The following is a 22,883-nucleotide window of genomic DNA, read 5'->3' on the forward strand; positions in this document are numbered from 1 at the left end:
GGAATTCTTCATTTTTCTATACATATTTTTCTATAGATGAACCAAAAAAAATATTTTTCACGTATGCAACGGGTCTTACTAATGACCTGTCATACCAAATACCTGACTAACAGAAATTTACGACATTTGAAGGTTTTATATTAAATTTTGTAAGATATATTCCTGAATATGAATAAAAATACATTAGATTAAAGGCTATTAGAAATAATTTTCCCAATTTTTTTAGTCATTCATAAACATTATTTATATTTTATTGTTTGATATACATGTATGATATATTTGGTATTTTGGAGTATGAAGGTATAATACTTGGTAATTAAAAATTTTAATGAATTTTTGTAACTGTTAATTTATGATTTATCATCAGAGCCATGTTCATTCTTATATACACAAGCTGACATGAAATTGAAGCTTTATTGTTCTATTCTATCCCATTTAATTCAGTTCTGTGTGGATGCCTCATTCTTTCCCTCTTTCTGCGTATGGATAAACAAGAAACCTAGAAAGTTTCAAAATTTATTTATCGTCTGATTCTCATCATAAATAAATATCAAACAAGCACTACAAATTAAATATCAAACAAGCACTACAAAATAAATATTTAACAAGCACTACACAATAAATTTTTGACAAGCACTACAATAATAACTGCAAAATATGTGACATATCACATCACAACCAAACACATGGAACACCAAACAGTCATGTCACGTCGCTCCAGAATTATTCACAAGAGGAAATCACTTTTCATTTCAAGACACACGGAATGATTTTAAGTCACTTAGTTCACTCGAAGTCAGTGGTGTCGACTGAAGGGCTGTAAAACATGGAGATGGCACGGAGGAAGTGACTTGTAGACCATGAATCTGTCATGTACTCATCCCACGCTTTCTGGATCCTCTTCTCTAAAGATGTGTAGCGACGATTGATCTCCCTCTCTAAGTCTCCAGAACGAACAGTAACATCAACAATGTCAGCCTCCTGTCGCAACTGTGACACTAACTTGTAGAAAGGGACTCCCCCGTGCCTGGCCATAGTGTTCAATCGGTTGTGCCACCCTGGAAAAAAGAAGGATCATTATTAAAGGATATTTATTAAAGTACTTTATCTTACTTTATTTCATCCTCAGTGCATATCCTTATTTTAAATTGTCTCTAAATTTAGCTTTATGCAAGTTTCGCATGTTTCAAGAGGTTCCTCTGGAACTGGGTGGCAAATACCAAATGTCTATGGGCACCAACTCTTAGATCTGCCACTAAGAAATCCTGACATTTCAGGAAATCTACATCCAACTGAAATGGATAAAATGTAATTAGCATCAATTATATAACATTAAGTTCATGTTTGTGTTTTCTAGCAGCTTATTTAATAAGAAAATAAGATCAACCATACATTATATTATTTTATTTACAATTTTAAACTACTTTTTATTTTAATTAAACAGATAGATAAGATATTTTCAGATTACCTCAAAATCAAGATCTGAGGGTTCTTGTGGTGTGTTGATTGATCTGAACTTGTTGGCAGTTCTCTTTAGGAGGTTCTGCTTGGGAGCAAGGAAACGCTGTTCTTCTGGGATACAGTTGGTAAGGACATCAGTCACAACACCAAGGGCTCTGGATTATGGCTGATTACTGATCCGTTCCTTCACCTATGTAAAGTAACTAACATATATTAGACACTCACAGCAGACATAAATACAAAAAATAAAATAAGTACAAGAAATTTAATTATATATTTTTTTCCAATTAATACTAAACATATATATATATATATCTATATAAAGCTTTAAAGTTGTCCTGAATAATTATGTAGAATATAGACAGAAAAATACCATTGCTGCTATTTCTTTGTAGATGGGAAGTTTGGATCTGCTGGATGACAGTATGGCTGAACTCCTGCCCGGAAATGGTCTCCTTTCTGACTAACTGTGGCATGACATCGAACTTTGGATGATCGTACGCTGCACGTCCAGAGAATTGATGATTTGTTGTCCTTCTAAAATGAAAACAAAACATAAAATAAATGAATATATTATGTTTACCATTCGAATAGAATACATATTGTCTTGAATAAAGATGTTGATTTTTAACAGAAGTGTTTAAATTTTTTATCAAATATTTAATTTTTTTTTATATAAATGTAATAAACCAATACATTTACTCCAAACGTAAATCCATTGCTGGCAACCAACAGTCGACCCCCACGTTTACTGCCTTTCTCCAAAACCTTGTAATGGATAATACCGTCATCAGGTAGAATTTCGTCTGGCAATTCAGGCTCTGCATTCAGTGATCTAAAAATATTTATATAATTAAAATTGTTGTCTAATCTATAGATTAAGTTACTTTTAAAGATATATACTTTTTTTTGTATTGATTAAAATCTTGAAATCCTAAGAATTAAGAAGTTTACATACATAAAATTCATTTTTTACATACATGAAATAATTTTTAATTACAGATTGGTATAAAAATCTTACGTGTCCATGGGCTCTGGACGAATTGAAGCCCGACGATGACCTATGTCAAAGGATCCCTCAAGTGGATCAACATCTGCAGGTTCATCAGGCTGAACTGGGGGCTCAGGATCAACATCTGCAGGTTCATCAGGCTGAACTGGGGGCTCAGGATCAACATCTGCAGGTTCATCAGGCTGAACTGGGGGATTAGCAGGCCAGTACCTCTGCTCACATGGTCTACAGAACCAGTGAAGTTCCTCTCTGCCATACTTGACATTGTTGTACTGTTGCAGTGATATTCCTAAAAAAAAAAAAATTCTAATTGTGTGTTTTTGTTTGTTTGAATAAAATAAATAAACAATTACCATAACATAATAATATGATGTGATTATAATGACAATATAATTCTGTGTATCATTTTTAGGGGAGAGGAGAAATGGGTTCAATTATAAATTTTTGCTTTTGATTTTAATTCTAATTGGGTATTGTTTTAATTAAGCATGTTTGGCAAATATCTTATTTAATCTAATTAATGTTTATACTAAAAACATATCCACATCACATATTTCATGTCAAAAAGCTATATTATTATAATTTAATATTTTGTGTTTGACATCTACTTAATGCATTATACAGTAATGACCATTATTTTTTAATTAAATTAAATTCTGTACACAAGTATTCAAAAATGCATTTAGTAACATAAATTAAATTTAATATGTTCAAATCAAATCAACAAAAATTTATATTTGTTTTATTTATTTATTTTTTTAAATTAACAATGTGAAATATCAGGATTCACAATAAAATGAAACTTTGAAATAAAATGAAATACTTTATTGTTATCATTATTAATTTTTCAACAACAAAAAAAAAATGCAGAATTTCTTCTAGATTTATGATAAAATGTCATTTTATCTGTTTTTCTTGGATTTTTATCAGGATTTAAGGGTCTATTCTAAAATAGACTTTTATAATTTTGATTAATTTGACTTTATATTATTTAACTCAAACAAAGTCCTTACATCAAGATTATACCACATAAACCGATATATACTTAAACATACATGTAGATACATACTTAAACATATGAAATCTATAGAAATTGTTATGTATATATACATACATATACATAAACACATAACCTAAACATGTATATATATTTACACTTAAATTTCAGATAACACACACACATACATAAACACATATGAAATCAATATTGTAGTAAATTAAACTATACAAAACCTATACATGTAAATATAATTTCACTTAAATTTCATATAACTTGGAATGTAAAAATTTTCTAATATGTAGAAATTTCACCTAACAAATTCTCTATCTTTTTCTAATATATTTATTTGTAACTCGCTTCAAATATATTAACAGAAATACAAAATATTTCACTTAATAATTTTAACAGATATCGGAAATCTCAGCTAACAAATTTTCTTTATATTTCCAAAATATTTCACTTAATAAATTTTTCATATGTAAAAAATTTAAGAATGTAATCTCTACAACCCATATTAAAAATTTCTAAAATGTAATTTCTTACCAGTATTGCACAGACGATGCTGCCAACCTTCACAAGCATCACAGCTGATGGCATGCTGCCTTGGTCGTACTTCTCTGCCACATGAGATGCACGGGGGGTTGACCTCTGCCATGGTGGATAGTAGTTTGATGAAGTTTCAAGTTCCATCTCCTTATAAATCATTCTTGAGATCAAAGGACTGGTTTGTAGTTGAAAATCAAAAAATTCTTCAAAGATAAAACCGGTGCTCATATCCATAATGGGCCTATTAACGTCTCAATGTCTTCAATATTGCTTTCAAAACATCGCGAATCGTTAAGAAAACAAAGGAGCTGATTCCCCAAATTACAGTATTAAAAATAACATACATTTAAACTAATTATGTCTTTTATAAACACTACAATCAGAATTCAAATACCAGTCTATTTATTTAAGAAACATAAAATTGTTAATTGCGAAAAAAAAAATCGATACGTAATAAATGTCTTAAAAAATTAAAAAATAAAAAAGCTTAATATATACTATATACTATATATATATATGGCGAACGGGATATAGGGCGAACGAGGATAGGGGCGAACGAGAATTATGGCGAACGGACTCTGGGCGAACGGACGGACGCGAACATGTAGAGAGGGCGAACGAACCCGATACCGAATTTATCGAAGAGAAACGACAAATTTAACATTATCATTCCATCATCAAGACGAAAAGACTGTATTATCATAATTCCCTTTTTTTCTTAATCAAAATGACAAAATATTGTAAAAGCACAATTTTGGGGTTACATTATTTACTTTAGGGAGTAGGCCTTTAGTTTCTTTACTTTCGGCGTTTAGATTTTTATTCAAAATAACATGACTGGGTGAATGGGGAACCTTCGCGTGGCCAGAGCTGGGCAACGGAATCAATGGTTAATGTTATAATCATTACTAATAACCGACAATTCAATTCAATTTATTTCGCTCAAGCCGTGTTAAACTGTTAAACGGTACATGAGGTACAATAAATATAATGCAATGTACATGCAAGAAAAATCGTCAGAGGTTCATATATAGAATAATACAGCTTTCTTAGATACCAGAGGGAAACATGAAATACAATGTATGTATAAATAAACATAATAGTAGTACGTTTAAGGGGTAGCAGAAGAACAATTACGAAGAACAACAAACAATCTCAAAAATATGAGAAATAAAAACACAGAGATTTCTTAATATTTTCATATCTTGAGTTGACAATAGATTAGAAAACTTCAGAACATTTGGTCTTTCATAAAAAAATTGTCTATGTATTTTTTCCTTAATTGTGAAAAAGTTGGACACTGTAAAATAAAATGGAATTCATCTCCTATTTCTCCTTTATTACAAAATGTACAGAGTCTTTCATTCAGGGGAATACCATGTCATATTCCTGTCTCTATGGGTAATCGGTGATTTGAGGTGCGAAATTTCATAAATAATTTTCTTAATTTTACAGGCAGAGTAAGTACATATTTCTTTAAACCAAAACAATGCTTGAAAAGTTTATAAAACTGGCCCTTAGAAGAATCATCAATATCAGAAGACCATTTCTGAATAAATTGATCTTTCAAAATCAGATTAACTGTTGTAACATTTAAAATCAACATTTAACATTTACGCAATAACCTTGCTCATTCCAAATATTTGAAAGTCCACACATGTTTAAAATTTTTGAACACAGTCAATCCAAGGGTTTTTATATCCAACTTTTTCATATTGGGTACAAAAATATCTATAAACAATATTAACAATTTTATTTTTAGAGTGTAACAATTTTGCCCAGTATGTAATCATTCTTGAATAAACCTTGATATACATTGGAAAACGCCCAGATTCTCCGTATATCATATAACTAGGAGTTGAGCTTTTCAAATTAAAAATAGTTTTCAAAAATTTTAAATGTACACGTTCAATTATATCAAGATTTTCATAACCCCAAATTTCACATCCATAAAGTAAAACAGGTACAACCACTTTATCAAATAGATCAAGTTGACATTCTACAGATAAATTAAATTTTCTAATTTTTCGTATCACACCATACATAGCTTTTTGTGGTTGTTCACATAAGAGCTTTTTGGCTTTACAAAATGTTCCGTTCCTTGTTGGTATAATCCCTAAATATTTAAATTCTTTTATATTTTCCATACTATTTTTGTTATAATAAAACTCCTTCTTTAGCAATGGACCTTTGGAAAAAATCAATATTTTTAATTTGTTTTATCCACATTTACATTAAATTTCCACTGTTTACAATAAATATCAAAAGCATTCAGAGCATTCTGTAAACCATCGGCAGACTCAGCCATTAAAACAGTGTCATCAGCATAAAATAAAATCAACATTTTCACGTACACCATTAATTCATCTTCAATTGCACTCTCTATACTCTGTAGCCCAACTATGTCTTTTCCTAATAAAAAAAAATGTCTAGGTCATCAATATATAAGGAAAATAAAAATGGAGATAAATTTTCTCCTTGTCTTACACCGACATTACATTCGAAGTACTCTGAAAAAGTGCCATTTATCTTTACTAAGGATTTAATACCAATATGCAAAGTGAAGATAACGAACAGTGATCAATCTCATAACTCCTATAAGCAATACAAAATAGATAGTTGGGCAAACACGGACCCCTGGACACACCAGAGGTGGGATCAGGTGCCTAGGAGGAGTAAGCATTCCCTGTTGACCGGTCACACCCGCCGTGAGCCCTATATCCTGATCAGGTAAACGGAGTTATCCGCAGTCAAAATCAGTGTGCCAAGAACGGCTATACATATTTCGGATATAGTTAAAACACTTTCCATTTATTCCATTCTTTATCATCTTACTCCAAAGGCCATTTCTCCAAACAGTGTCGAAAGCCTGCTGAAAGTCGATAAATGCACAAAAAAGTTTCTTTTTTCTTTTCAATAAAAAATCTGAAAGAAATTGCAGAGTCAAAATGTGGTCTAATGTTGAGTAATTTTTTTCCTGAAACCTGCTTGATTTTCTTTTATGAGACCTACTTCTTCAGCATATACCTCCAGTCGATTGGCTAAAATACAGGTAAAAACTTTGCCTAAGCAACTTAATAAAGATATTGGGCGATAATTTTCAGGCTGAGTTGGGTCACCCTTGTTTTTATAAATTGGTTTCACAAAACCGATTAACCATTCATCTGGTACAAACCCATTGTGAAAAATTATATTAAAAAACTTTTTATACACTGGTAGAAATAATGACAAAGTATTAGAAATATGCTCATTCACAATGAGATCGTATCCTGCGGCTTTACCGTTTTTAAGTTTTCCAACAGCCGCTGTTATTTCGTCCTCGCTGATTTCACAATTCAAAATGATGTCGTCCATACAATTAAGAGAATCAACATCAGTAGCATTATCATGTACATTACTGTCGGTATCTTCATTTATATTTTTCAAAAAAAATCATACATATCATCAATATCTACAGCACATTTTTTATCATGGCTCGATGCATTCAAAATTTTCCAATAATCTCTTATCTAGGGTTTGTAGAATGTAAATTAGACAACTTTTGTGATAATTTCTTTCTATGGTCCTTAATACAGTTATCCATTACTTGTTTGTACTGCTTACTCATTGACGTAAGATTAGCCTTGTTCTCTGTTGATTTATTTCTATTGAAAAATCGTTTTGCTAAATGGAAATTTCTTCTGGCAGTTTTACACTCTTTATTAAACCAAGGTTTTTTACTTTTATTTTCTATAGAAATGCATTCACCTTCCTTTCTAAAACCAAAATTCCATTGCTAAATTTACAAAAACATTACAAATGTCCTTGGCTACTTTGTTAACATTGTCTCTGCAAATACGTTCTGGACACAGTGATAACTGATCTAGCTCATTTTCAATAGAGACCACCGCAGGTAGGTCAATGTTGCGTCGGAAATCGTCTGCTTTATCCGCACACCACAATTTTACACTTGGTTGATTCTCACCTGTATTTCTATTTTCGATTGTTTTCTTACAAGTGGAAAATGTAAATGAAATCGGATTATGTACATCAGAGAAAAGACTACAAAAATCAACATTATTGTAACAGGGTTTCTGTCGAATTAAACAACAAAGTCCTGTATGGGTTCTTAGATGTCGATCACCTCCATTTTATTGCCAGAATCTAAGCTTTAGATATACATGTATATGTATGTGTATGACACTCTGAAACATATCAAACAAATAATTATATTTACAATCATATACATCAAAGTATTACTTATTTACACAAATTACTTCTTTGAAATATATGTTACCATGATATTATAAAAGCTTAAAAACACTGATACTATATATTTATGATTTTCTATAATGACTTTACAGACATTATTCATTATAATCATAGAATATATCATGAACACCATCATACCATTCTATGGGAATAAGTGATGTGGCAATAATCCCTCATTTAACAAAAACGTCCATGGAGATTGACTGTAAATTATGAAGTTTACATAAATAAACTTGCATCATAAAAATATCAAACATGTATTTAAAAATATACCAAATCTGTGAAACACATAAATTTAACTTATTTCAAGCTAACTGATTTATGCCTCACAAAATATCTTTCTCACTGTGCAAGTGCTATGGAATTAAATCTACCAAATTATTACGTTTACTGCAATTTAGAAATAATATAAAAGTTAGAAAATAAGCTTACCTTGTTAAAGAAATGATCAGTCAACAATCAAATATCTGTCATATATTTTTACCAACTTCTCTATCAACCAACTAGACAAAGAATGACTGAACACCACCAAGAACTTTTGGAGGGAAAAAGAACTGACCAATAAAACACCAGCTAACAACACTAAAACCAATAGGAACTTTGAACACTTTCAAACCTATTTACAAAAGTTTGATTATAATGACCTAAGGCAAATTAAATTCAATAAATCAGAACAGGTACTGCCTGTTCTACTTGGATGAGCATAAAACACATCTCAAAGTAGTGGTTATTCAGATAATGTTTAATTTGAAATCTATATACAAATTTGTGTAGATTTATTAATTTAAATCAATTAATAAACACTATTACATTATCAAAGCTTTGTATAAATTCAAAAATATGTACACTAGCTACAACATAGTCAACAGTGCTACTGTTTTTACAAGTCACATGGCCTAAGTGTTTATCACTACCTACCCGACTATTTACTATACATATGTAATTGTTTTTACACAAATCAACATACATCATCAACTATCGTTTTACATGTACGCGTACGCTGCTTACGTATGAATTTACCAAACTAAGGGGACCTATTTGTTCCGACTAAAACAATATCACGATTACAAAATACAGCAGTTTTTATTATTTTGTGTTGTAGATTACTTAAAACCTAGTATTTACAAAGGGGCTCAGCTGTGGAAATCGGTCAGTGTCTTCGACCGTGTTTGGGTTCCGACACTTATAAAACGTACTAGATTTACCTCTTTTTGGCAGGTGAAAACTCTCGTTTGGTACTTTTGTAGAAGAATTCTCAAAAAAAGTTTATGTTTTTTATGTACCTAGGTTACAAACAGTAACCTCTGCAAATTATGTGTTATTACATGCAGCATTAAGAGAGAAATCTCGAAAAAAAAAATCGCTATCCGGGACTTTCGGCTTTCAGCAGTATTACATTTACCGTTAACCGTAAATGTAAGGCAGGCGGTAAATCAAGTACTGCCGACTCCCGATGGTCCCTTGCGATGTTTTATAGATAATATTAAAACCGGCGAACAGAATAATTTCATACTTCTCGGGAACAATCTTTATGTCCAAATTGATTCACACAATAAGAAATACAACAATAATGATAAGTATAAATTCTTAAACTTCAAATGCTGCATACTCAAAAGTGGATAAATCTAGTACAAGCACCGGTCAGCTCAGTATATTCCGTTTATAAATATACATCATCAATATATTCGTAGGAGAAAGTAGATGGGGAAGATCCAGGAGAAGTAGTAGGAGAAAGATCAATGAGAATTTGATACGTGCATCAATTTATTTGATTAGATCAATAATTGATTTGATGCGCGCAAAATTAATTCAATTATTGCTCTCATCAATTCATTCGATGCACACATCATTGTTGTGGAATTATTGCTCGCAAAATTTAATTTGGAGCTCGATATGAATGATCTCTTCAATTCATTTGAAAATATCTTTTGCGTTTGTATTAGGAATTTTAATTTTAAAATCTTTTAAAGAGAGCAACAGTTCATTTTTAAGAGATCATTAAATAAATTCAATTGTGGATATGTTGAATTGAAAATATCTTTAATAAGATAGTTGCTCTGTAAGCTTTAGAGACTGGATATTTTGTTATACCGGTAGAAGGCCAATCTCTAAAGCTTACAAAAAGCGTGAAACGATTACATAAATCGAAAGAGGGATGAGATAGACAGGGAATTCACACATTTCAGAGAAATTATTGCCACAAAAAATTATCAAATGGGGGGGGGGGGGGGTATCCATACTTCAGGTGCCTGTGTGTTTTATATCTTATAAAAGTAAATTCATATGATGCTTTGTAAAGTATATAAGATATCTTATAAAAATAATAAAAGTTTATGAGATATCTCATTTAACATATAAGATATCTTGTATGCATTACAAGATATCTTTATAAAATATGAGATATCTTATATACTTTCTTTAAAACATATCTTATAAAAGTTATATCTTATAAAGTTCGACATATCTTGTATACTATGTGAGCTATCTCATATATTTATTGAGATATCTTATAAAGAAACAAGAGGCCCATGGACCACATCGCTCACCTGAGTCACCTTGGCTCATATTTAAAGATTTTTCCTATATATTCGCATGTAAAACTTTGATCCCTATTGTGGCCCCATCCTACCCCAGGGGGCCATGATTTGAACAAACTTGAATCTGCACTATGTCAGAAAGTTTTTATGTGAATGTAAATTTTTCTGGCCCAGTGATTTTTCATAAAGATTTTTCCTATATATTAGTATGTAAAACTTTGATCCCCTATTGTCGCCTCATCTTACCCCTGGGGGCAATGGTTTTGATAAACTTGAATCTGTACTATGTGAGGAAGCTTTAATTCATATAAATTTCAACTTTCCTGGCCCAGTAGGTTTTGAGAAGATTTTTCCTATATATTTCTATGTAAAACTTTGATCACCTATTGTGGCCCCACCCAACCCCTGGGGCCATGATTTTAAGAAACTTAAACTGCACTTTCATGTAAATTTCAGCTTTTCTGGCCCAGTGGTTCTTGAGAAGATTTTTAAATGACACACACTATTTTTGCATTTTTGTGATTATATCCCCTTTGAAAGGGACATGGCCCTTCATTTGAACAAATTTGAAAGCCCCTCACCCAAGGATGCATTTGGCCAAGTTTGGTTGAAATTGGCCCAGTCAAAAATGTAAAAAGTTTACAGACAGATGACGGACAACAGGCAATCAGAAAAGCTCACTTGAGGTTTCAGCTCAGGTGAGATAAAAAAGTATAAGATATCTCATATCTTTTATGAGATATCTTATAAAGGATATAAACTAATCTCATAAACTTTTATAGAAGATATCTTATAACTATTATAAAATTTATGAAATATCTTTAGAGAAATAAATGTAAAACCTGTGTGCCACAATCTGCTAACTTGTAAAAGGTAGATGGGATAGACTTTAAATTATCCCATCAAACAGACCACACATTACCCCCCCCCCCCCCCCCCCCCCCCACACACACACATACACACACAAACACACTTTGTCAAGTGCATTAACATAAATCACCAAATCAAACGAGCCATATTTAATATTTGGATAGAGCAAAGTATGAAAGTTAATATACCACTGTTTGATGGGACAGATTTTATCCAATTCACAGACAGGATACAGTAAAACTTGGTTACAAGGAACTCTCCAGTACTTTCAATTATTCATTATCATTAAGAATAATTTAGGCCTATATTCATAAGGGAAAATGATAACAATTATTCCCTATAAACAAGAATAGCGAATACCGGTATAAGAGTTCTTACAAGCTAGTTTGACTGAATTAGTAAGAAACATAATTTCAGCCTAAAAATATGACAGTACATCATTATATGCCTAATGTTTGATGTAATAATCTAATAGAAATACATATAGAAAGGTATAGAGTGACAAATTAACATAAACTCAAATAAATTGGTGAAGACATCTTTAATCAATGAATGCAATGGATCATAGTAGAACATTATATAATACTATGGATAACTACATACATGTATGACAATTCTTTGAGATAGTTTTTACATCTTTTACCTGTTTATCTGTGATAACCCTTTGAAGCTTCAATCTGATATGTAAATTATTAATTAATAACCTAACATACCCCATATACTATTTAGACAGTTGATTCCTTACATAACAAGTGGCTGTAAACCTATACTTATTTATAGAAAAAAAATTGTTGATATTGCAATATATATATGACATCTTGAAATATATACTTGCACAATTACTGCAAATTACTACATCATTGAAGAGATATTGTCAGAACAAGTATTGGGTGGAAATTAATCACAAAATGTCCTGGTATAATAAGTATGTACATTTGTCTTGTATGAAAGGAATGTGTGTGCGCGTTTGTGTGTGTTGAGTACAATAGATTAGCCTTCACTATAAGTCACTACTGTGCGAAGAATAAAAGTAGATTTTATGAAATCTATGTCCAATTCCTTATTTTCCCCCTACATATAGCCCAAACCCGACCCAGGAGCCATGAAGCTAGGCTTTATGGACATTATAACCATGCATTTTGTTTTTCTGAAATAAGTGGAGAAGATTTTCTTAGATTTAATACATTTTCACTACATGGCCATACTGGCCCCACCTTGAGTCTGGACCCCACCCCAGGGGCCATAACAAATAAAATTTTGGTAGAAGACTTCCTAGTCTACAGAAGATCTTTAAAAATTGGTTGAATTGCACTGCCTCTAGAACCCCTGGGGTGCAATCATCATGAAATTTACAATTTGGGTTCCTCTTATTAACCCTATTATGCTTCATACAAAATTTGAAAAGAATTGGTCATGTGGTTTTAAAGTTATTAAAAATTAAAAAAGAAGAAAAACTGGAAATCAACACCTTAAGGTTGAAATTGTGGAAGATTCTCACATGTGGATACCGAGCAATATTCAATAGGGTTTGTATCTAAAGTTGTAAACTTAAAAATTATTAAAGGATGATGCAAGGTAGACGACGGACAAGAACAAATTGCAATAGGTGACCCGAGTGACTCAGATAACCTAAAAATCTTGATGAAATACTTTTGGACTTTTATATTCTGCCTTCTCAATTCTGCAGAAATGACCAACCTCATAAATGATCAATTTTCAGTATACAGGCATCAGACAACTTATCCATGGCAATAATAATCACCTGAAAGAATCAGATGACCTGACAAGTTCCAAGTAAAATTGATAAAGGAGACTGCTTTTTTGTAACAGTAATTCTTCTGTTCCATCTAAGTTAAGCACAGAAATGTTTTCAAATGCACATCTTGTCAATGTAAAGGACTTTTTATTCCTACTTGCAACAATAACAACAGCATGAACTATGACATTTTCATTCACAAAAATTTGTCTCACTACATTCAAAGCTTGACCAATGGTATCACCTCGATGCATAGCACCAGTTGCCACTTGCACAAGGTACAATGTTTTTTCCTGAACTTTAACCCTTTTAGATGATGTACATCCCTCTTTTTCTTCATCACAGTCACCATAAAAGACAAAGTAGTCTACTCCCATAGAATTTGGTATCTGTGGATACACCAAAAACCGAGCAACTGACTTTGTGAGTTGTTTTATAAAAAGTGAAAATAAGGCAATAGTTCTTTCATGACCTTTTAGATTTTCTGGGATATCTTGACAGTATGAAGACAAGTCTTTTCCATCACATCTGAAAAAATTTTCTGCAGGAGTTGATACTACTTTCCATGGTGTTTGGGATACTTCTTGCTCTGTCTGCGAGGGCTGATACAGTGTATCATCACCACTGGAAAATGGTAAAAGTACTGATTTACATTTCTTTTGAGACTCAACAAACATTTTTTCAAACTCCTTTCTTGCTCCGCCATTCTGAAACATCATTAGCAAAATTTTATCAGAACCAACAGTTTTTGCAATCTGTAGCATCTCTTCTAAATCATAAGGAAACCTTTCTCGCCAACAGTTTGCTAAGTTAGGAATCAAATATCGAATTTTTATGCAGACATCACCCACATCCAAATCCATCCGTGCATATTCAAGATTACTTTGCAGATCCTCTGTTTGAATTTTGTAACGCTCAACTTCAAATATGTTGATTCCTATCCTTATATCCTGTGCCCATTCCTTTTTCATGATGATTTCCTTTTCCTTTGCAATAAAATGGAGAAGAACAGCAGTGTGAAGCTGAAACTGAGCATACTCATTATTTTTACAACTTTTACAATTAACGATTTTATGTTGTTTCTCTTTTGTATACTGTGCAAAAGCATCTTCAACTGTTCCATCTGTTCTGGTATACATATCCTCCAACACGCTGTTCAACAATCTAGGGGTCATTATGTACTCCTTTGAAAATTCATCATAAACTTCTTTTCCTTTTTCTAAAAGGCCCAATCTCTGCTCATAATTCTTATCCTCCTTGTCTTTTTTTGATATTAGGTATTCCAAGGACCCCTTCCATATGTTCAGGAAAGAGTCTTCATCAAGCTGAAATTTTCTTCCAAATTCCATGAATTTATGTGCAGTTGCAGTGAAGCCTGTTTCAATGAGAATAAACTTTGGATCTTCAACTTGCCGTTCCACAATTCTTCTGATTTTTTCTAGATAATGAGTATTAGAAAGGGTTAAATGATCGACAATAATGCATTCCTTATCTTCGAACTTCTTAGAATAAGCAATGAAAGATTCCAAATCTTCATCTCTCTTCTCAATTTTATTTAAGTCGACATAATGAACTGCATGGTCATCATTTTCTCGACATCTTAAAACATAGTAAATTGCTGACGATGTTTTCCCCAAACCCTCAATTCCATTCAAACAGATCCAGCTACTTTTTGTTGCTCTGTTATCCTTTAATTTCTCCAGAAACTCTTCATGAAAGTTTGTCTTTATAAAGTATCTTCCTTCCTTGAAGTGAGATACACTGGCAAAAAAGTTGCCCTCTTTATCGTCATGCACATGTCTTAGAACATTCGTTTCAAATACTTGAACCTGAAAAATAGAGATTACATATATCATGTATATATATACATGTGTATATATATATATATATATATATATATATGAAAATCAATATATGCACCCAAGGGTGCATGAGCCGAGTTGCATGGGATACATTGTACAGTCAGGAATGATGTGGCATATTTATAATTGTGAAGAACTAATTTCAGTTTTAAACTTTTCAAGTTACTCTCCAGAAACCATATTTGTCTGAAGTTTTCAATCTATTTTCGGTCACTGTGACCTTGACCTTTGTTCTCCAAAATCAATAGGGGCCTTGCTTTGTTAGTATCCAACAATATATCCAAGTTTCATTTGATTCAAATTAAAATTTTTCGAGTTATCCTCTGGAAACCAATTTTTTTTTGGAACTTTAAATCTATTTTCAGTCACTGTGACCTTGACCTTTGACCTATTCTCCAAAATCAATAGTGGTCTTCCTTACCTGGTACATAACAATATCTTTAAGTATCATTTGATTTGGATTTAAACTTTCTGAGTTATCATCCGGAAACCAAATATTTCTGAAATTTTCATTCTATATTCGGTCACGTCTGCTGTGACCTTGACCTTTGACCTTTTTCTCCAAAATCAATAGGGGTCTTCCTTACCTGGTACCCAACAATATATCAAAGTTTCATTTGATTCGGATTTAAACTTTCGAAGTTATCATCCGGAAACCAAATTTTTCTGAAATTTTCATTCTATATTCGGTCACTGTGACCTTGACCTTTGACCTATTTTCTCCAAAATCAATAGGGGTCTTCCTTACATGGTACCCAACAATATATCAAAGTTTCATATGATTAGATTGTAATTTTTCGAGTTATCATCCAGAAACCAATTGTTGACGCCCAACCGCCCGCCAACCCGCCCACCCGCATCACCAAACCAATAGCCGAGTTCAATTTCATTGCAACTCGGCTAAAAATTCTGTAGCATGTGACCTTATGCTATGTAGATTCATCATGTGAAGTTTCATAGCTATAGCTATAATAGTAATTACATGTAAGATACATGTATTGTAAATGGAAAGATGTTGATGCCAGGAGGCCCAACCAGCCTCAGGGTAGAATTAAACTAAAACAGGAAAATTCTTAAACATCAACGCTATATGATGATTTTCGACCCATATCCTGAAGGCTAAACGCCTGCCCCTGAAGTTATGGAATATTAAGACAGCTTTATGGTCTTCCTAAATTAGCAATCAATTTCGAAACAGCGTGAATAAGTTTAAACATAATACACATTAACACTATATGACCATTTTGATCCTGCCTAGTCAGAACCCCTGCCCTGAGGGACATTAAATTCAAAATTTCGGTAGAGGGCTTCTAGGTCTACATAGCTAAGCAATCTGTGTTTCTATCAAATGTGAAGAAGTAAAGAAAAAGATTTTTTCAACATCATAAACATTAAAGGGGCATCAGGTCACAATTTCAGCCAAAAATTTTCAAATTTTATTTTTCCATTTTTATAGTTTATAATGCCTAAGTATTGTATTTCTAATGGTCATCCAAAATTTTAATGTCAGTTGTTGATTTATAAGCGAGATACAGAGCTCTTTTTTTTAATATGTATGTAAACAAACTCTTGCTATATTTTTGTTTACATATACACTATCCACCATAAATAAGTACATACACATAAGCTTTTTACACACTTTGGAATGAAATATATTCAATATAATGAAAAAGAGTTGAATTCACTGTGTATAACTTTTAATTTATCTCAGTAAAATAGTCATTTAAGGGTACAATTTCAATATATGTGAAACAATAATGGACATTCAATATTTTTGGCTTAAAGTCTGTTAAACTGTGATACAGATTTATTTAAGGTGAAAAATCAAAAGGTCTTATAAAAGTACACATTAAATATACACAATAATATGTATTAGTAATTAGTTTGAAATGCTTTCAAGATTGCATAATATAATTCTCTTTTTAGAAAATTCAAAGATTCAGAAAATGAAATATTTTGATAAAAAATAAGGATATAAAAAGTTTAAAGCCTATAATGTTATCTATTCATATATAAGAGTTATGTATTTTGCATAGAAAAATCTGTATCTATGATGTAACCCATATCTTGTATGCGCAAGTAACTTATTGGTAATTTAAGTGTTTACTTATTTATGGTGGACAGTGTATATACTGATTGGTGAATATAAAATACCATATTCAAAACAAAATGAGGTGTAAAAAACACTAGAAACTGTTTAATTGTGTTCAAAATTAACTTACAAATACAAAAAATCTGCTTTAAACAAAATTTTTAACAACATATATTTATATAACTTGTGCAAACAAAAACAAATGCGTGCTCTGTACCTCACTTTTAACGAAACAAGTCAATGACTGACATTCAAATTTTAACTGACCATTAGAAATACCTTAGTTAATAATATTTGAGAAAAAAAATATTTAAAAATGGAAAAATCAAATTTGATAAATTTCAGCTCAAATTTAACATTACAAGACCATTTTGGCCCTGCCCTAGAGTCAGAACCCCTGCCCTGGGGGTAATGAAATTTATAATTTAAACAAGAGATGTTTGTAATACATATATGCCCCCCATGGTGCAAAATTGAAAAGGGTTATACACATGCATCATTTAATTAATAGTAGTATCACAAATTCAAAATATTGAGCAGACAATATCTTCCTATGTCAAGAGTGGATTGACCATGTGACCTAAAAATCAATAGGGGTCACCTACTCCTTATATATGCTGTACCAGTGTACTAAGTTTGGTGTCCATCAAGCAATTAATTCTTAAAATATAGGAAACAATATATTACTATGTCCAGTTTAACACCTGACATTTGACCATGTGACCTCAAAATTAATAGGGGTCATCTTCTCATGAACATATACCAGTGTACCAAATTTGATGTCCGTCAAGCAAAGGGTTCTCAAGATATTGAATGGACAGTATATTCCTATGTCCAATTTGACCCATGACCTTGACCATATAACCTCAAAATTAAGAGGGGTCATCTTCTCCTGAAGATGTACCTGAGTGTACCAAGTTTGTTGTCTGTCATGCAAAGGGTTCTCAAGATATTGAATGGAAAGTATATTCCTATGTCCAGTTTGATCCGTGACCTTTGATCATGTAACCTCAAAATCAATAGGGGTCATCTTCTCCTAAAGATGTACCGGTGTACCAAATTTGATGTCTGTCAAGCAAAGGGTTCTCAAGATATTGAGCGGACAGTATATTCCTATGTCCAGTTTGACCCTTGACCCATGACCTCAAAATCAATAGGGGCCATCTTCTCCTAAAGATGTGTACCAAATTTTATGTCTGCCAAGCAAAGGGTTCTCAAGATATTGAATGGACAGTATATTCCCATGTCCAGTTTGACCTGGCCTTGACCATGTGACCTCAAAATCAGTGGGGTCATCTTCTCCTAAAGATGTGTACCAAATTTTATGTCTGCCAAGCAAAGGGTTCTCAAGATATTGAATGGACAGTATATTCCTATGTCCAGTTTGACCAGTGTACCAAGTTTGATGTCTGTCAAGCAGAGGGTTCTCAACATATTGAGCGGACAATATCTTCCCATGTCCAGAGTAGATTGACCTTTGACCTTTTGACCTGAAAAACTATAGGGGTCCTCTTCTACTCATAACCAACCCACATATGAAATAGCAAAAGGAAGAGGACGGCGCTGCCCCCTCCTCCGTCTCCCCTATTTGGTATGCATATACATGTAGTCGACAATACTGTGCGGCCTGGCAAGTATTTCAAGCATTAGCGTGGCACAGATTATCACGTGGCTGATTTGATATTCAGCAGGTCAAGATAGGTAAATGAGGTAGAAAGAAAACGTGTAGTTTTTGCAGATTTTTATGAATTTCATCACCGACATGAGATTGTCCGGTCTTGCCTTTTCGATACAATTTTCTTCATTACAAAAAAGAATTATAATAGAAAGGAGAAGTTTGGACAACTTTGTGTTCAATATAAACAAAGGCTTTAAAAAAACCTGTCATTCGATGAATATCAATAGAGATTTAACAGAAACAGATAACCCCGACATCAAAAGACGGCGTAGGTCTTAATGTTAACGAACTTTTCAGTAAAATAAAATACCAAACATGTAAGTTAAGATATCAATGAACGTCTTGGGGCATTGTTATTAGCAAAATTCAAACTTTGATGTTTTACTAAATTGTCGGGGGCCATATGTCACAGCTAAAGTGGGGAGGTCCTTTTTATCTAAAGAAAGTAGGTTTCATGAATAAATGTACAACATGTGAACCTTCAGACACTGGGTTAATAAACTTAGTAGATATAGTCACAATTACTTTAACAGTTTAGGACAAATCACCCAAATGGGTTATAATAGCCAGTTTGGGATATAATACCCCAAATGGGATATTTTACAGTGCAAAAGATGGAAATTCTTTATTTGGTATTTTTTGTTATAAATCTGCATAAATATACATTAAATGGAATGACTTTGGTAAGCAAGTATTTCTGTAAACCCACAGTTTGTGAGATTGATCCCTTAGAAGTTTTGGATCTCCCAGACAGTACTAGGTTTACAGGAACGTTTTATGTATTTTTATGTGGATTACAATACTTTTTGCAAAATAAAATTATCCCATTTTTTGCACTGAAAATCTATATGCCATTTGGGATATTACATCCAAAACAGGCTAGTATATCCCATTTGGACAATTTGTTTAACAGAGAGCTATTTAATTACAAGAAATGATGGCACAACTATTTAACAGCATGCACTATAGCTAAATACTTAATAAAACACATCTCTCGTTTTCCTCTTTATTTATGGGGAAATTATTGAAAATAATAGGCCCATGGGCCACATTGCTCACCCGAGTCACCTTGGCCCATATTTAAAGATTTTGCCTACACATTAACCATGTAAAACTTTGATCCCTATTGTCCCCAACCTACCCCTGGGAGGCATGATTTTTACAAACTTGAATCTGCACTATGTCAGGAAGCTTTAATGTGAATGTAAACTTCTCTGGGAAGATTTTTTAAAAGACCCCATCCTATTTTTGCATTTTTTGTGATTATCTTCCCTTTTATGGGGGCATGGCCCTTCATTTGAACAAGCTTGAAAGCCCTTCACCTAAGGATGCTTTTTGCCAATTTGGTTGAAATTGACCAAGTGGTTCTAAAGAAGAAGTCGAAAATGTAAAAAGTTTACAAACAGACGGAATTAGACAGACATCGTCGCAAACCACGGTTTTGAGTCCACATTTGAGGGAGCGTATCCAGCTGATGATGGAGAGAATAGATTAGAAGCACCCATGGGTAACCGACGATGAAAGACAGACAGACAACGGACAACAGGTGATCAGGAAAGCTCACTTGAGCTTTCAGCTCAGGTGAGCTCAAAACCAGGAACGTCAATACATGTACGTCCCAGCTAAAAAGAAACAATAAACCGCTAACAATAAAAAAAGGCGCCATTTCTTAATTTTCTTGTTAGTCTCAGAGGCTAGGTGTGATGTAATCCGAGATTCCTCTGACTCTTACCCCCGCTTTTATATTGTGACAAGTGCGGGGGAGAAAGATGTCAGCGTCATTGATTGCATTTTTGTTTGTAAAATTGTGCGCTTTATAAATTTTGATAATAAATAATAATAATAATATAAAAGCGAGGGTAAGAGTCAGAGGAATCTCGGATTAGATCGATTGTCGCTGTAGGCCTACATATTCTTGCGTTTAATAGTTTATAAAAAAAAAATATGCTTACCGCTTTCATCTTTTCCTGCGGCTAACAGTCCAACTAGAAACCTCCATCATACATCATGCATCGGTCATAAACATTGTTTACGAGTAGCTTCTACATGTTAATACGGAATGAAAAACGAAAGTAGAAAACCGAGAGTTGTCGTTCGTTTATTCTATATTATGCATTTACTGGTCACACTGTTGCCTGGTAGAATATTATAGGTTTATAGAAAGTTATATCCGTCTCTTGATTTTGGTAAATCCGTCCCCAATTTCTTGTCAAACCGTCCTTTGGTAGAATATTACATGATCCACAGGTTTTGGTCAAAAACTAAATAAAAAACGAAATTATTAGATTCTATATAATAAACGAAATTATTATATAAAAAACGAAATTATTAAATAAAAAACGAAAATATTAAATAAAAAACCAAAACTAGATAAAATTATATAAAACACAAAATTATTATATAAAAAACGAAATTATTATATAAAAAACGAAATTATTGTATAAAATACGAAATTATTAAATAAGAAAAGGAACTTAGTGTACTGATGTGAACTGATACATGTAAGTCATTAATTCTACATGACACGGCAAAGTATTCAGTACTTGGCATAAACGAAGGCCACCTGGCACCAGTTTTAGCAGCCACACTGGTACACACCGTATCACACCACCGAAACTTAATTAGTGCAAAAATCATGTGATTGTTGAGGTACCTGACTGATGGGAGCCATATATTTTCTTACTCATACACGGTCAGCTAGCCTATGATATCACACCACTCTACACAAACATGCAATTTGAGGAATTAATGACTGCAGTAGAAACATACTACAGTAAATCGGAAAAATCTGTCTATGCAATAAATACATCATTCACTGGCGATCTGAGCCTTCTCTTCAGATTTTGGGAAATAATACTTTTAAATTTAATTCAAAAGTTTATAAACAGATATTTGGATGTGTTATAAGGGTCTAAATGCTCCCCATCTGTATGCGATATCCGACTACATCAGATAACCAAGGAGATTTCCAGGTAAACATCGCATAACGTACCAAGTGCGTTATCATGACGATGGCTTTATTCTATTATGTTCATGGTGAAGAAAAAGAAATCCGGCCATGATTTATTCGCTATAGCAAATTCTGCTCATCAACTGCTTAAGGTGGGTCCTTAGTCCTGGATTTTTGGGGTTTAGGTAGCATTTTTTTGTTTGGAATCAATAGATTAACATTCAGAGTAATGAGAAAAGGCAAATTGGTTAAGGATTTCCATATTTATTTTCATTACAGACACTACTGAAGTAGTGTACCCCTATGTAGATTTTTATGAAATTCATTGGAAACAGTTATCTGTTATTTTAAAATAAAAACCAAAAAAATAATTTAAATTGCATTTATTTATCAGGAAACATGTCAATAACTAAAACACATGTCATTTTCAATATGTTCATCAAGTTTTAGTATAATAAGTGCAAAATTATTGAATTAACCTTATTCTCCAAAATGTTAAAAAACAAATAAATATAGACACAATTTCCTTATAGCATGGTTTACATATCATTTTTTCTGTTTATATTAGTAGATGTACATCTGTTATAGTTATTTATGGGAAAAAATCCATACCTTTCCTTAATAATTTCAAATATATAGCTTCCAGAGTATGTATACCCCCATAAAAAACCTAAGTCTGGCACCATACAGCTGAGCTATTCAAAACCACTCATGGATTAAAATTTTATGTAATTTCATGAAAAGACACAGATAATAATTCCTTATCACCTTGGTAATATGTTTGTGAAAAATATAGGAAATCTATTGCATAATGGACTTGATAAATAATTTAATGAAAACAGAGTTATTGTCCTTGGATTCAATATTT

The 22,883-nt window shown here is 32.4% G+C and overlaps 2 protein-coding genes and 1 long non-coding RNA gene across 4 annotated transcripts; all 3 read right to left on the reverse strand.

Moving 5' to 3' along the window:
• Positions 1-502: 502 nt before the first annotated feature.
• LOC125648832 (uncharacterized) lies at positions 503-7,507 on the reverse strand. 2 transcript variants are annotated; one of them, XM_056166810.1, is made up of 6 exons: positions 4,017-7,507; positions 2,483-2,762; positions 2,164-2,296; positions 1,835-1,998; positions 1,469-1,651; positions 503-1,292 (listed from the first exon to the last, which is right to left on the reverse strand). In XM_056166810.1, exons 1-4 carry the CDS (start codon positions 4,126-4,128, stop codon positions 1,843-1,845), a joined length of 681 nt encoding a protein of 226 aa, XP_056022785.1. In that variant the 5' UTR covers positions 4,129-7,507; the 3' UTR covers positions 503-1,292; positions 1,469-1,651; positions 1,835-1,842. The 2 variants fall into 2 exon arrangements, with proteins under 2 accessions (XP_056022785.1, XP_056022783.1); XM_056166808.1 differs by having other exon boundaries at positions 2,158-2,296.
• Positions 7,508-7,739: 232 nt separating this feature from the next.
• LOC130055160 (uncharacterized) lies at positions 7,740-8,880 on the reverse strand. The gene is made up of 2 exons (XR_008803434.1): positions 8,409-8,880; positions 7,740-8,203 (listed from the first exon to the last, which is right to left on the reverse strand). It is a non-coding gene; the product is annotated as an uncharacterized LOC130055160 (long non-coding RNA).
• Positions 8,881-12,201: 3,321 nt separating this feature from the next.
• Positions 12,202-21,707, reverse strand: LOC125648826 (uncharacterized). Its single transcript, XM_048875819.2, has 2 exons — positions 21,018-21,707; positions 12,202-15,262 (listed from the first exon to the last, which is right to left on the reverse strand). Exons 1-2 carry the CDS (start codon positions 21,024-21,026, stop codon positions 13,436-13,438), a joined length of 1,836 nt encoding a protein of 611 aa, XP_048731776.2. The 5' UTR covers positions 21,027-21,707; the 3' UTR covers positions 12,202-13,435.
• Between the last annotated feature and the right edge of the window lie 1,176 nt (positions 21,708-22,883).

The sequence above is a fragment of the Ostrea edulis genome, chromosome 5 (assembly GCF_947568905.1).
Source record: "Ostrea edulis chromosome 5, xbOstEdul1.1, whole genome shotgun sequence".
NCBI lineage: Eukaryota > Metazoa > Mollusca > Bivalvia > Ostreida > Ostreidae > Ostrea > Ostrea edulis.

What these genes read in the sequence shown, in the direction of transcription:
- LOC125648832 (XM_056166808.1), bottom strand. Translation starts at nt 4,128, where the DNA reads ATGGCAGAGGTCAACCCCCCGTGCATCTCATGTGGCAGAGAAGTACGA. An exon ending in GCATCGTCTGTGCAATACTG is followed by an intron (nt 2,763 to 4,016) that starts GTAAGAAATTAC and finishes TTTTTTTTTTAG; the next exon opens with GAATATCACTGCAACAGTAC. An exon ending in GATTTACGTTTGGAGTAAAT is followed by an intron (nt 1,999 to 2,157) that starts GTATTGGTTTAT and finishes TTTTCATTTTAG; the next exon opens with AAGGACAACAAATCATCAAT.